Raw genomic sequence first — 15,660 nt, 5'->3', positions numbered from 1 at the left:
AAACAACGTCCGGCGACAGGGAAAACTTTCAAACAGCCCATCTGATGAATAGCCAGCATTTATAAGTGCATCAAATAGAAAGAATAAACACCAGAATTCAGTTTCCTTCTTGCTGGTCTGAATTATGGCTTATAACTGATCGATCTATAATACAGTATAAATTTGCCATCAATAAAGCCATTGGTTACAACTTATAAACATTAAAAAAAATGTGCCATATTAGAAAGTGGCACCAATCTTTAAATAAAAATGACCTCACTTCAACTCTGCAGCCTCCAATAGATGATGTAACATCAACAGGGAGCAGGGAGTGAGCGTAATTCCTTGTAAAATTCATATTATCAGATCATATTACACTATTGGTCTCTTACATAAGCTTCTTATGGATAACTTGACAACTGAGCCAATCAGAAATTAATATCAGAATTTAACTTGAGCCCCCAAGTGCTTGCTCAGGTTCATTTTTCCAGAACAACTGGCGGTGTGGAGAAACTTTTTCGGGGATGCACACCTGCTGCTGCCGCTTCATGCACCTTGTCTGTGGCCTGGCTTCTCACCTGCTGAGCTCCCAGCTCGCTTTGTTTACCTCTTCCCTCCTGACACGTGTGGAGGGGAGGAGGAGGGAGGGAGGGAGGGAGGAGAGGGGAGGTGGGGGGGGTGTAAGGAGAGGAGAGGGGAGGGGAGGCGGATTAGCGCAGCGTCCCTGCCCGGTGTCCCTTTTAGGCAACAACAAACACAACAGTGATTGAGAGAAAAGCGTACGGGACAGAGACGCATTTGCACCTGCTTGTCCTCCTGTGTCAGCATCTCTCCGTGCTCTCTTCTCCAGCCCCCGGTGATCAGACATGTCTCTGTCCGGCTCGCAGACACCAGAGGACGGGCTCTACGGTGAGTGATGGTGCGACATGGACCAGGCCGTTATTTTCTTCCTGTTTATTTATTTATTTATTTATTTATTCATTTGCCTTTAAAGTCACGACGTATAATTTTCCTTGCTCACATGTAGCTATTAAGCAGCCGGCAGAGATGAGGACTAAAGCCGCTTCGTGTGCGCACACATCGGTTTGCGTTCACAGTCCAAATGTCAACAATGTGGGCAGACAATGTGAAGCAGTGACCCCATTCATCCGCTCAGTGTGTTTCCAGGTCTGAGGCGCACACATTCCACCCCGCGGCTGCTCATCAGTGGAGACATGGTTGCAGAAGCATGTTGAGGCTGAGAGCAGGTGTGAGAGGATGCCACAGAGAGAAGAAGGCAGTTTTTTTTTTTTTTTTTAAGTTGTCATTGTTGTTGTCACTGAGGCTGTCATTGTGTAAACGGATTCCCTGACTCACCTGTTTGTATCTCTGTAAGCCAATTAAGATGTGGAGATTTCCTGACGCTTATAGCTCCACTGCGCTGTGTGCACATTGCTTGGCACAGGAGATGCTGGGTGAAACATGTGGAACAATGTAATGGTAAGCAGGACACTAAGGGACTGTAGGAAAATTACTGAGGTGCGGAGGGGTTTGGACATTCATTTTAGGCTTTTAAAAAGCAACACAAGGTTATCAACCATAGTATGACCGATACTGGGTTGATATTTGGTACTGGAACACCCTTCCCCTGAATAACTTCACTCTCATTTCAAGTGTAATACGTTAATTTATCATTGTAGCCCAAATTGGAGATTACTGGTGAAATTAGCAATTACTAAAAACATAATGTGCATTTTGTTTACCAAGCATTCAAGCTGCTCGGTTTTTGAACTAAGGGCTTCTAAATGAAGGTTTTACCACTAGTCAAGTTTTCATCCAAATGTAGCACAAATTCGAATCAAATTTCCAGAAAAAAAGGCAAAAGAAAATGCAAATAATGCACTTAGTGGCATTTTGTTTTTGTTGATACACCATCTTTTCCAGCTCTGCAAAGTGTATTTTGAATTCTTTCTAAATTTCCAGAATTTCTACTTCAGTTTTTACAAGTCCAAATCGAAAATATGCATAAAAACTGGTCACTGAATAGGTGAACAAGGCACGGTAATATTTTTGCTTCAAACATTAGTAGAACATGTTGGTTTTTGCTGAACGTGCATTATATGATAGGTTAACTGGATAGGAAACATTTAACTTTACTGCAGTTCTGTTATGAACAGAACAGAATAAAATGAGGGCATTAAAAAAAAAATAGCCAGCAGCTAGTTAAAAAACATCTTTGTGGTCTATGGTGCACTCAAAAGGAGTTTCTATTTTGATGTAATTATTTAGACTCTTTCTGTTAATCTTGCAAGATAGAAGTCTTCAGTGATCTCTCAAAACAACCAGACATCCCTGCATTAAGCAAAAATATATATAACCTTCCTGCTTCACAGCCTGATCATTTGTGTGCAGTCCCTAACCTGGAAACAGGCATTCACAACAAACATTAATCTGTTGTGCTGCAGCCCATTGAGTCTTTTAACATCCAGCTCTTGTCCACATTACATAAAGCTGATTTGGCAGTGGCACAGATGAATGTGTACAGGATTGCACCATAGAAACTGATTTAGTGCTGCAGAATGGCGACAGATAGATAAGTCAGGCAGCAAGGCAGCTGTTATGTCATAACTCCCCTCTGTAGAAAAACAACTAGGGCAATGGCACAGTTTCCCTGCTATACCCCCTCTCCCCCTCCACCACCCCTCCCCCACTTGATGTTTCTACCTCCTGTTCTACTGTTTGTGTGATTACACAGTGTCAAAAAACCGGGTAGAGCGAAGATTAGAGGGACCGGATGAGAAAGAAGGATACTTTGGTGGGCAGATGAGGTGTTGATGTTTTGTAAATGCTGCCAGTGTCAGAGGGGGATACGGACAGCATGACAAGAGAGAAACAAGGGGAGGAAGGGAGAGGGTGAATGGCTAATCTCTAACAGAAATAAGATCTTACGTAAGCAAGCATGCTGTCAGCCTGAGTTAGCCCTGCCCTACTGTTTGGCCATGGATGTGGGCACGCCATACACACCAGCATGCATGTGTGTGTGTGTGTGTGTGTGTGTGTGTATGTGTGTGCATGAGTGAATCTCTTCCTGCTCATGTACCCAATGAACCTCCATTCATATGTCCATTCATTCATATGCTGAGTGTGTTTTCATTGTCATTGATAGAAGTCTCCTGTTGTTCATATGTGTGTTTTTATACGTGTATAACACCGCACGGTCCATCCTGAACTCAACACCTCTCAGGTCATCTCACAGGACATCTGCTGCTTAGCCTATAACTCACCATATGTCAGTGCACAATACACACCTGTCCACTCCATACCAAAGCTATAGCATTTTAAAAGGAAACTTTTAGGCTTCACATCTGTTAGGGCTCTGTGATATGGTGGAAATCTATTACTCTGACAAATGCATGAAGTTCTGTATTTATCTGGGGGCAACAAAAGCTCTAGTAGTCAATCATAAAAAAAAAATCCAATAAGTTGGTTTGACAAAAAAGTAGCAATAAGAAAATGTAATGCATTTTTATTAAAAGCACATCACTCTTGTCACAATTTGATTCCTGGTCACAGCTACTCTCAGCTGAGTGTGCAGTAGTGCCATTACAAAAAAAAAAAATGCAGTCAATAAAAGTGACTCAGCGTAAACACTCAGTTTTAAAACTATAGATCTGTTTACTTTCCTCAACAGGACTTGCTCCTGGCTCATTACAGTCTAATATATGTGCATGAATCCCCACCGCTTCCTGCTTCCTTGCTGACTGCCTGTGCATCATTACAAACTCTGCTGCTCGTGTTGTTTCCTCATCAGGCTCCTGGGTCGAGCTGGAGGAGCTGATTGCAGCCGTGAGCCGCAGGGAGAGTCTGACAGGACCACAGGACAGCATCTCCTCCGCCCTGCAGGGGGAGCTGGAGAGGATCCTTCTGGAAGCGCAGCTTGAGTGTGAGAGGAGTAGAGACAGGTAATGATGCAGATAGTTAGTGTGGATCTTTTTGTTATGTTGGGGGGTTGAACGGCACAGCGAGGTGTTTATTTCATTTTTTGAGTAATGAGTTGCATTCGGTGCTCAGGGGAACTTTGCTTGTTTTTCACAACATGCGTTTACTTTCTCTGTTTTTGTAGTTTTAAGAGAAATACTGCAATAAATTGCTGTCTGTCTATTTCTTGACACTAAATCCATATTGTAAATGTCTGTTTGATGTCCACAGTCCTCCGCAGGTGGTGACTCCACAGTCCACTGGTTCCCCAAGACCCACTAGTGATCAGGACAGTGACTGTGTCACCATACAGGTGGGAAAGTGTCCAAACTTTTGACTGGTACTGTATGTCATAAATACTCACTTCATCCTAACTTCATCCTCATTATTGTAATGTACAAATCCCATTTACTTACATTTCATTACATCTTACGTTATTACTAGATGTTTTTTATAGTGATTTCCTGCTTTCCAGCCAGCCAGTTACTGCCATTTATCTCAGCACAGTTTAAAAGTCAACCCACAGAGACATGAGACTTGCTTGAGATAGGTTTCATCGATGTCATCAAACATTTATTTGAATTTATGTAGTAAGTTATTTATTCATTAGAATTTCAAAAACTCACTGGCGATGCATTCAAGGTTGCATTACATCCAAGAGAGATGTCAAGTTGTTTTTTCTTTTATAAAACTGTCCTTGTGTAGTCGCTTCTTGCATAGTTTGAGATTTCACCCAAAAAACCGAAGATGTAGGTGAATATCATCAGCAAATGTGCATGTGCTCCGGTTAACGTCACAGTCTCATCCTTATTTTCCCCGTGTCCGGGGCTGCTCTTCTTTTTCTGCTGTTGCACGTCATCTGATCCGTCATGTATGTTGCAGGAGGAAGGTGAGCGGCGAGCGGACACGGACTGGGTGTGGGATTGGTCCAGTAGACCTGAAAATATGCCACCAAAGTAAGATCATCTCTTTTAAAGTCATTGATTGCATTTTATTTTACATGAATTTATTTTTGTTGTAATATTAGTAATAGTTTTACTACATCCCTACATTGCTAGTGTACTTATCAGTACTTGTGAAGATGTGTAAGTGTCAAACTGTTTTAAAGGAACAGTGTTTTCTTTCCAAGAGTTAGAGGAGAACATCAATACCACACTCATGTTCTGGAGCCAGAGGCAGTTAGCTTAGCTTAGCATAAAGACTGAAAACAGGGGGGGGCACTTAGCCTGGCTCTGTCCATAATTCAAGAATCCACCTACCAGCAACTCTAAAGCTCAGATATTAACATTCATGTCTTATATCTTATTTATTGAAAAAAGCTATAAAACATTAAAAGCTGGGATTTCACAGATCAGTTTGACTTTGACAGCATGTTCCAAAACAAATTTTGTTTATGGATTATACCTTTGAGTGTTGAGATACACATGAGTCACCCCTCATTTTTATTTATGCTGCCACAAGTACAATAAGTCTGTCTGACAGGTAGTGGTTCTTAACGGCCTCAGACTCTCAGTACTTTGCCACCTGTCTTACATTCCCAGTCTTCTCTCCTGTGTACTCATTATCTCTGTTTATTTTTTTCCTTCCCTATCTTACCGCTCCCTGCATCTCTTATCTCTGGCTCCTCGTTGTCCTCTCTCTTTTCTCTCCTCTGCAGAGAGTTTGTGTTTCAGCACCCGAAGCAGCCTGGCTCCCTCAGTGTTAGGAAGACAGAGGTAATGAAGAGAGGAATCTTCTCCTCCGATGTTCTGCTCATCCTCGTTCCCTCGCTGCTGGCTTCACACCTGCTCACACTTGGAGTCGGGTGAGACACGCACACACCTACACAGACTCACTTTTTGCCCTGTCATGTTAATTAAAACCTTTTAGCAAATGCATTATAGCACCACTGCTGTTCTCTAAGTTCTGCCCACTTAACTACTGTTGCTTTACACTTATCAAGCTCTTCGCTCTCTCAAGGCACATAAGCAGCTTACAGTGATAATGGGAGCAGTCTTACCACTACAAGTTCTTACAAATTTTTGAAACAGTGGGTCCTTGGTTTCAGACAAAGGTACACAAAAGCAGCTTCTCAATTCTAGCTGATGAATGTTGATTTTCATGGTGGAAATGACAACTGAGAATATCAGGTTTTATTAGCTTTAACTAGTTAACATTAACTCCATGCGTTGGTCGAAAACACAGTCTCTGACTAACTTTCAACATTAGTCAAACAGCTGACTCATTATAAAACAGGAATCCTGTAAAAGATAATGTTCTTATACCTTTAAAGGAGCTTTTTTTTTTTAAAGTTTTGCTATTGCTACTACAAGTAGCCCCTTTGATGTTTTAGTGCAATGTAATCCTGGGGACTGTAACCGCTGGGGTTGCTGGAAGCTTAACTCCCCCAAATCAAATAAAAAGGATGGTCATCCACACTGTTGGAAAATACTACCTCAGTGGATGTAGTAGTCTTTTTTTTTTTTTTTTAACAGAAGCCCACAAACTAATGTAGTTAGTTAACGATTGATGATGTGTACTCTGGCCTTGGAAATACTCCTTGGTTACCATGGATGTATTATGGGAACTGGACAGTGGACTCAACGATGGTGCCCACTCACTTGAAAGAAAATTGAATGCCTGGCGAGTAATCCAAAAAGTTTTGTAGCTTCCAGGTTTGCCTCCATATTGTACATCCCACTAGACATGCATGTTAGTGTTCCCCCTGCTAGCCATTTTATCTAATGGTGGTCCATCACAGAAATACCTTTTGGGCCACAAGGGATTTTTTTGTTGCAATACCACGAGTGGCCACTGAGAAACATTACCAGCAAAGGCTGAGTGGCAGCAGCATATGCAGTTCTTATTATGCATCCACATCAGTTATGAGGTTAAGCTTGTTAGCTAGACATGCTAACCATTGCTGCTGAAAGTATAGCAGATAAACTCTGTTTAATCACTTTTTTACGCTTTTTACACTCTTTTGCTCTTGGTTTTGGAAAGGCTAAAACAAAGACACCATCCTCCAAAGTCTTTATATGCAAAACCTGTGGCTCTTACTAGAACCAAATATTTCAACATGTGGAGAAATTCAAAGCTTGACAGTCATGCTGTGTCCAGTTATGGTTACTTTGTTTGTTTGAGGGAGAGATAATTACCACTTTCTCTTTTCTCTTTTTAGGATCTACATAGGAAAGCGATTGGCTGCTTCCACAACTAGCACGCTGTGACAGTGACCCCCTTCGCTAACAGTCTGGCCAGTAAGGTCACAATCTGCCCTCTCTACCGCACTAATTTGCCTCCTTCCTTCTTCGTCATGGGGCAACCATAGGACCCTGCCTGTCTGTACCTCTGTCTCTGTTTATCTGTACGTCTGTCTACCCAGCAGCACTCTGCCAGTCTGTCTTTGTGTCAGCCTGTCTGTCAGTCTGTGCATGTCGTAGGGCCCGGGGAGCGGATGGATGCCCACCAATGAGTCAGACTGAGGTCACTTTTACTTTCCCGGAGAGTAACACTGATCTCAACCAGCTAAAGCATAATCAGAGAGGAGAGATTGCCCAGATACAAGAGAGAAGAGAGAAGGAGAGTTTTATCCAGCTAGAACAATAAATCCCTTTGATAGGAGGAGATGAAAACGGTTAGCTGGGAACAGTGTGTGCAGACAAAATGAGAAAGATAATATGTGATAGCCTTTCTCCCAACCTTTGAAAGCGCAAAATGTCTGTCATTTGTCAAAAGTAATGACCCTCTGTAAGACTGAGCTGCTGAGAGTGGTTCTTGGAGGTTTTCTGCCGTGATGGTTTATCTAATATAGAAAGTTTTAGTTGGCTGAGTGAATGTAGGAGTGGCTCTGGTTGTGCTTTTTGTCCCGTAAACCAATTAAATATTTGACCTCCGACAAAGACAATCATGATCCCATTAAACTTCACTCCTCAAAACCTTAATGTGCCTCTTGGGTCTTTTATTCTTCTCCTCCACTCTCATCCTGGCAGCGCTTGCCGTACACATGTTCATCTCGTTTAATAAATGCACAGAAAGTGAAAGATTTTCAGCCAGCGAAGCACAAAGATTTGCTGAAGTAAGCTCTGGCCAGGAATTTATATTGTATGTGTACTATAATGTCAGTTCTGGGCTTTGGTTGTCTGGATATTGTTTGTAGGTAACGATAGAAAACGAAATGGAAAGAGTTTTACAACCTACTGTGTTAATAACCTGCAAATGAACCACAGCATCTGTTTAAAATTCATCCCCTTTTCCATATGAGGTAAATTACTCTGTTGATTTGTCCTGATAAAGTCTTTGGTGTATATTTCACTGGTGTTTTTATACCCTGTCTCCACCAGCGATGACTCTCCCTCTTGTCTGACTGAGCTCTTGCAGAAACGTTATGACATCACAGCAGCCGGTCTCTTTCCATCTGTCTTTGTCATTCCTTACCTCACATAAGTCTTCCTTTTCCCCCTTTTTTTTAACAAGCTGCTTCCTTTACCAGTCAAGGATTTGACGTTTTATTGCTTTCCCATAAACCAGAAACCCGTTTCCTCTTAACATCTCATGAAAATAGCTGGCCTGGATTCCGAACGGAGGAGAAGCCTGAGAAGCACGCTGAGGTTTTTTCCTGTGCTGCTTTGGACAGGAACGTGCCCATTTGTTGTCCAGCCTGACCAAGCCCAATGAGTTTATCAGCCATTAGCGGAGTGTTTGATGTGAGGGGTCCTGCTGAGCTTGTTATGCTACCTCTAAACACACCAAGCTGACGATGCAACAACAAGCCTGCCTTGGCAGAGCACAAAAGGTTTCCATTCACAGACGTCCACATGTAACACAACCACAGGCACACATGCAAACTACCAGTGAATGTTTTGGCTTTCACGTTGTTGGTAGATGAAGCGATCACTCATGCTTAGGAAATGTCCATTCATCTTCCTTGACAGCCATTAATCTGTTAATGTTTGTTTGCTTCTGTCTTATTGTCGAACAAAATTTTTTCACTTGACACATCCGTCATGGTTTGTAGATTTACACATCTATGCAGTTCACATTTTAGGCATGTTCGCATTTCTTTTTTTAAATCAAAAGTTTCATCCACAAATTTAAAAAAAAAAAAAGTTCACTGAAAAAAAACCTTTAAGCCCTTTTATCACAAAAACTTGACAAACTAAACAATTTTCTTCATCACACTAAACTTCATTACACTAAACATAAGTGTGAAAGACAGATGAATGGACAAATGGGTTAATTAAAGTGTTAATGCTGTCTTATTCCACAACCTACACTGATTGTCCCCCTCCACCCAAAATGTCACGTCTTTAAAAGTGGATTTAGCCGATTGATGTGTTCAATAATGAATATATTAATTTCAGTAACTCTATCAGCGTTAGCTTACATTATAGCTTTTTGGGAGTTAAAAAGTAGGATTGCATTATAGATTATATTACCCTGCCAATAGTTTGTTTCTTGCCTGTGTTCCCAGATCTCAATAATTGTTTGGGGGAGTGCAACATTAGCATGATTGATAGAAAAGATGCAAGTTTTAATGGACAAGAATTATCCTTACCCTATAAACCATGAATTTAGGCTGTGGATTATCCCTGATTCAACTTGCCCCAGCCATTTATCCACAGCTTGGGGCAAACAGGCAGTCACAGGTGGGACAGGCTGTTGTAAATCACCATGATCTCGCACAGTTTTATCCCCTGCTGCTGTGAACCTTAGTAAATTCTTCATAGCAGGGGACTGTGTGGAGATCTGTGGACCCTGTAATATCCTCCCTGAAACAGGGGCAATTACTACAGTGAACAGCCTTAAATGCCATATGTGATTTTCCGCAGACCTTTCAGATACATGTGGACTAGGGTGATAAGCATGAGTCTGAGCATTTGGTGTTGCGAAAGAAAACATAAATCCTATCCTCATGCCTTGTCCCTTGTAACTGTTGAAGGCAGAAAAGACTGAGGCCGAGACAGAATGTGGAAGAAATCTGTTCATTTCCTGGACTGAACTTTAGAGATTGGACATCTGTCTCTCTGGGAAATGCATTATCTTCCCGCTCCTATAGTGCTAGACAGGAAATAGAGAGTCCAGTTTCAAAGAGTTTGGATGTAACAAAGGAATTCAGTCAAATTGGCATTGGCGTCTGAGCCTTAACATTCAAACAAGGTCACTAATTTGAGCCTTCATCTCAAGTAACTTCACTTTACCACATGTGGCCCACTTCCCCTTCATGAATCACATATTGGGAGGAATAGTAGATTATAATTCCACATAGTCCAACTCAAAAATTATATGCATAATTGTGCACATCTTACCAAACCACAGTTACGCAAGAGTGAAAAAGTTTTTTGTTCACAATCTGTGGAACAAGAAATACATTGATTGCCAATATTTTATATTTGCTTCAATAAATACAGAATTAATGTTTGTAGGGGGAGATCACTGTGTCTCTTCGGATGTGATTTGATGTTTAGTATGCACAACGAATGCTCTGCCGGAAACATTTTCAGGCAGAGATTCTTGCATTTTTCATACTCTCTGTCACTCTTGAGAACACAGCAGCAGTTTGACTAATCAGCCTCATCTCCGACAAGGTATGGAGGTGAGGAGGGAGAGCGGAAGAAGGTACTTGAAGTTTTTTTTATTTATTTATTTATTTTTCTCGTCATGCACCCAAACACGTGCACATCATCTTGTATCTGCTGTGTTAGATTACACACCAGGCAGGGGCAATAATTGCTTCCACGTGCTGTCTTCCCTCTCCTCCTCTTGTGTACGCTCCCCTTTCTTCATCACAGCTTCAATCGATCACGCTAGCTGAGCATGGCGCAGACGTGGATGTGAGCTGTGCTGTGTCTGAACAAATGACCCAGTGTGCGCTCGCACTTTGAACTGTTCCCCACTGTACTGTGGACCTTTCTAGTCCAGACATGCTCAGTCTCAATGCGCCAGAAGTATGAAGGATTAATGAGAGCACCTGGAATAAGACTCGATGGAGCACAATGCAGCACTGTTCAAGCTGCTCCATATTGTGTAGGTGTGTTTTGTCCTCACATCCTGAAGCAATTGTCTGATTCACGTTGTGCTACGAAGAATCCTTCATGAGTAAAATGGGATTTTTCACATTTTAGATGAGTGGGTGTAGGTTTATAATAGATACAGAGGAGAGGAAGCAAATGGTTAAGTGATTTCAGAAACCCCCTCCCCCCACACCTCTCTGAAGACCTCTCTCTCAAGCCCTGTTTATTCGCCTTACACATTTCTTGAAAATGTGCAACATTATCCCCATGTAACCCCCTACCTCCACCCACGCCTGTGAACATTTCTTAGCTGGTTGGAAAAAGACGTCACACTAAACAGGTCTAAAGGTTTACAGCTACGCTAGCACTTTGAGACTGCAGTTTAACACAGCGGTCTTTGAGCTAAACGCTAACGTCACTGTTGCTAATGTACCACAGTGACAATGCTAACATTTACAATGTTTAGCAGGTTATGTTTGCAATGTTCACCATCTTACTTTAGCGTTCTAACAGGCTAATGTTTGCTAAGTCGCAATGAACTCAAAGCTACAGCTGAGGGTGATGGGAAATTACTTTTGCAGGTTCGTTACTGGTCTCAGGTCATTCCGACAATGGGTAACAGCAAGTTAGCTAGCGTTATCATGCTACTCTAGCCAGTAATGACAGTAGACATGTAACATTACATAGCCATCCAGTTACTTGTACATGGAAAAAAAAATTCAGCCTACGACTTATCCACTGGGACTACAGTATGATACTGACCAGCTGATAAAGACACTGATGGAGCCTGTACAGACACTGATGGAGCCTGTAAAAACTTTAAAAACCTCATGGATGTTTTGACAGTCCACTAGCCGACTGTGCTCCAGTATCATCTCTTTCTTTGTTGAAGGCCTTTATATACGAAAAAGTGGTTTCTTCAGTGGAGAAAATTCTGAAAGGTCACTTTCACCTGAACGCTGTGTACTGCACTGTGCCGTCTCACCTGGGGGCAGCCCACCTGTGTTCATAAATGTGGGGAGGACCAACAGTTTAACAGGAGAAACTCACACGCACTAACACGCACACGAACATGCACATGCTACCAGACCAACTACAAAAGCAAAGAGAGAAACTCAGATTACAACACACATGGCAACATATGGCAATACATCCAATATATGTTGAGAACTTAGTCAGGGCATCATTGAAGTTACTGTTATTCATGACTGTATAAAATATCATGGCGGTCCATCTAATAGTTGTTCAGATGTTTCAATCTGGACCAATGTGGTGGCCTGAAATTGCCATATCTACAGCTGTATGGCTAAAAAAAAAATAAAGGAAAAGGAAAAGGGAAAGGTCAGAAAATGGGAAAGGTTACACTGGGGGTGTTTGCGTGAAAACCAGAGGGAGAGATTTACAGAGCTGCCTGACCAACTTGGTGTCAAGTATCTGCAGTGATGATTTACAGCAGTCTCCATCTACAGTATGAGGTGTGTAGGTGTTGGTGAGAAATGCATTGAAATGGAGTGAGTGAGTGTGAACGCATCCAGCTGGTGTGAGTGACTGAAGGAGCAGCTGGCTAGTTTGAGATGGTCTGAGAGTGAACTCACAGTCTACACATGGCAAAACCATCAGCCGCAGCTTCTACCTGCGGCTTTTTTGGGGCCTCTATTACGTACCCTTGCATAATACCAAGAAATTTAGTGAGACACTGAAACCACATTGTTGTTTTAGAAACGATACGTTATCCCATCGCAGAGAGGCCATTCTGAGAAAATCTTTATTCACCTATCATCAATCTTCTAGCTTAATAGCCATGTTTTTCCAAGAAGGGCGTTCAGGTTTATGTTACTGTGTCCAGAAGTGAGACAGTTCTGAGTGATTTTACAGAGAGATATGGAGGTGGGCGATTCAGGCAGGTAAATGGAATTGGAAAAAATATTGCAATGGTTTTATACGTTTCCTGTAATTTTCCACAGTTGGTTTCTCAGGAGTAGAAAAATCCTGTTTTTGTTTTTTTTTTTTTAATACACAACCCAGACTAATAGTTAAACCCACATTCAGGTCAAATAAATATGTTTGCATCAGCTTTGGTTTGAATATCTCAAGGCCAAGGACTAAATGAGCAGTGATTCACTTCTAAAATACTTTCTGTTCCATATTAGCCCGGAATAAATTTTCTGATTAATTTTGGATCTATAACATTTAATGTATAATTTGTATTCATGCCCTCTGTGCTGTGTTTGACGATTCCAGGAAAGTCGACAGCTTTATCCACCATGACATACCAATTTGGCTCAAGAGTTTGCAGTCTAAATATGCTGCAGGATGTGGGTCCATTTATTAAGCTTCTGCCTTGAGTTCAGAGTTACACTCTGTCTAATACCAGAAATTCAGGCAATTTAATGCTGTAATTTCGGGTTTGGAGTGAGTTGCCTCGACCAGTCTGGGGTGAGGTTTTGATAGATGCTGCAGATTTAATGAGGTGTTGGATCAGACCCCTCTGACTTGCTGACTGGCTGCTGTTATGTAACTTCATCAGGTAAGACAGTGCAGAGCTTGTAAGACACTGCATCCCACAGTGTAATGAGCACTTAAGCACTCAGCACAGGAGCAAAGAGACTTATGATCACCTCTAGCTGTGGTTTGCCGTGTCATAAAAGTCTGTGTCCATTCCTAAAAAATAAGGGTACTGATGTAAGTCGCTTTATGAAAGAACGCCTTGTAAAGAGGAACCTTTATGTGGTGAATTTAATTTTTTTTTTTTTTTACTGCAATACTGTAATTTCTTTGACATAAAAAGTTTTCCTGCACAGTCATCATCAGGAAGTCTTTTACAGTTTTGCCAGAAAATATCACATCAATGAGAATGAAAACAGATTTATGTGTACCGTTTGTGTGGTATGTTTATGAGACTAAAATGGTATAGAATAAGCACAAGTTAAAAAAAAAAAAAAGGCATAATATTTGTAGTGACAGTGAGAAATACTATTGTGTATAGTCAAGTAAACCACACAAACGTTTCAGCACAGCATACCACTGACAAATAAATCCAATGAGCTCAATGAACGCAATCTACTACAGGAAGAATAACAAATGATGTAAAATGTTTATAATCAGTGTCAAATGTTGTGTTTAGTTGAAGAAAGAGGGTTGAGATAAAAGATAAAGCTACATTTATATAAATGAATTCCCTCTGTGGGCGGATTTGATGAAAATAAACACAAATAATAAAATTTGTAGGTCTTGCATGTTTCTCCTTTTTTCTTCTTTGGATTACAGTAAAATATCTTCCTTTGCTTTGCTCTTAATGTACCACATGCTTCCTATTATGTACCTTTAATCATTCTCGTTGCTGACCGCTGTGTCTTGTTTTCTTTTTCGGTCCAAAGGTTTTGAAAAACGCTAATTTTCAGACCTCCCCTGAGAGCACAAACAGACCTTGCTGTCTTTTTATGCAGCATAAAGCCACTTTTCAGGTCAGCTATGTTCAACTCATTGGTAACACAGTCTGTTTTGTTGTCATTGTGGCAACAGCAAGGCTATAATCTTCGGTGTGTGCTACCAGCTCACCATAGGAAGAGTTACGAGGGTGAATATCGGGGTCTCGGGATGTGGTCATATCAGAATCATGAATAGAAATAGTCAGGAGATGGTGTCAGACACATTTGGGGTTTATCTCTGAGCCAGCTTCAGCGTTCACTGTCTGACCTCATCAACCGCACCATGATGTGACTCAGCCCAGGTCCTCCAGCAGGCTGATGTGGTCTCCTGAGCTCCTTGGCACAGCTGCCGACCACGCATGGAGGTCTCTGTGATCCAGAACTGAAAACGCCTGTAAAGGATCACTCTGAAAGCCAGTCAGACGGCAGATAAAACTCTGGGTATCCTGTTGCTGACTGGATGGAGTCCATATCAGTGCACCACAAAAGACCAAAGCAGCGGTATACAGGCTAACCACAAGGAACACCTGTGGTAGATGTAGGGAAACTATGACTCATTAGCTGCTGTTTGTTACCATAGATACTTATGTTTATCCTTTTACTCCAAGTGGGAACATCATCTTGTTGCCACCGAGACTTGGCTTTTATTGAATTACTGATGGTCTCAAACATCATTCATACAGATTCAGTGCCTCTTTGTGCTCAACAGTAGTTACTCACCGGCAGAATAAGGCTCGCTTGGTTTAAAAACTAAGAAAGAAAGAGGGAAAGAAAGAGGGAAAAACAAACATCATTAAGACCTAAGCGACCTCATCTCTGCCAAATGTGGCAAGTCGTGTGGTGCCAGACATGCTGACGACCTGGAGGCCTTGTGAGCCAGCAGCCTGTCTGAAGCTCTGCTGGCCGCTTAACACGGCTTGTTAAGGCGTGGGCTCATTTCCTGACTTTGCCCGGGGAAGGAGGGAGAAAGCAAGGGCATATGGGAAAGGTGTCACATCTGATGCCTGGAAGGAAAGTGCAAGAATTTTCCTGTGTGCTCAGACAGAGTGTGAAAAAAATATTAGAAGTCTGATCGCTGGAGGTGGGAAACACATTTTCAGAAATACACCCCAAGCGTGAACTCAGGAGTCCAAAAATATTACAGTTTGAGATGAAACATGATTTCAGTGGCCAAAAGTGGGTTCCCAGAGTGGATTAGAGGCATGTACAGTACATTTGTGTAAGAGCCTGTGGGAATTGGTAGCAGTCAGTAGGAGCCAATGCAATAGAGTCTCCCCAGGTCACTCCTTCTCTGCATGGGGCCG

The 15,660-nt window shown here is 41.8% G+C and overlaps 1 protein-coding gene across 1 annotated transcript; it reads left to right on the top strand.

The window, feature by feature from the left end:
- The first annotated feature begins 640 nt into the window (after positions 1 to 640).
- LOC139611748 (BCL2/adenovirus E1B 19 kDa protein-interacting protein 3) lies at positions 641 to 7,859 on the top strand. Its single transcript, XM_071466635.1, has 6 exons — positions 641 to 888; positions 3,770 to 3,920; positions 4,168 to 4,249; positions 4,819 to 4,892; positions 5,594 to 5,740; positions 7,097 to 7,859. Exons 1-6 carry the CDS (start codon positions 846 to 848, stop codon positions 7,143 to 7,145), a joined length of 546 nt encoding a protein of 181 aa, XP_071322736.1. The 5' UTR covers positions 641 to 845; the 3' UTR covers positions 7,146 to 7,859.
- The last annotated feature ends 7,801 nt before the right edge of the window (positions 7,860 to 15,660 follow it).

Source organism: Trachinotus anak, unplaced genomic scaffold (genome assembly GCF_046630095.1).
Source record: "Trachinotus anak isolate AG129_WGS33_773 ecotype Australia unplaced genomic scaffold, CSIRO_AGI_Tana_v1 ptg000028l, whole genome shotgun sequence".
Taxonomy (NCBI): domain Eukaryota; kingdom Metazoa; phylum Chordata; class Actinopteri; order Carangiformes; family Carangidae; genus Trachinotus; species Trachinotus anak.
This window is presented reverse-complemented; position numbering and strand designations above follow the sequence as displayed.

Coding starts and splice junctions, on each gene's coding strand:
- LOC139611748 (XM_071466635.1), top strand. CDS start 846: ATGTCTCTGTCCGGCTCGCAGACACCAGAGGACGGGCTCTACG. Junction 3,921..4,167: donor TGTGAGAGGAGTAGAGACAG/GTAATGATGCAG, acceptor TGATGTCCACAG/TCCTCCGCAGGTGGTGACTC. Junction 5,741..7,096: donor CTGCTCACACTTGGAGTCGG/GTGAGACACGCA, acceptor TTCTCTTTTTAG/GATCTACATAGGAAAGCGAT.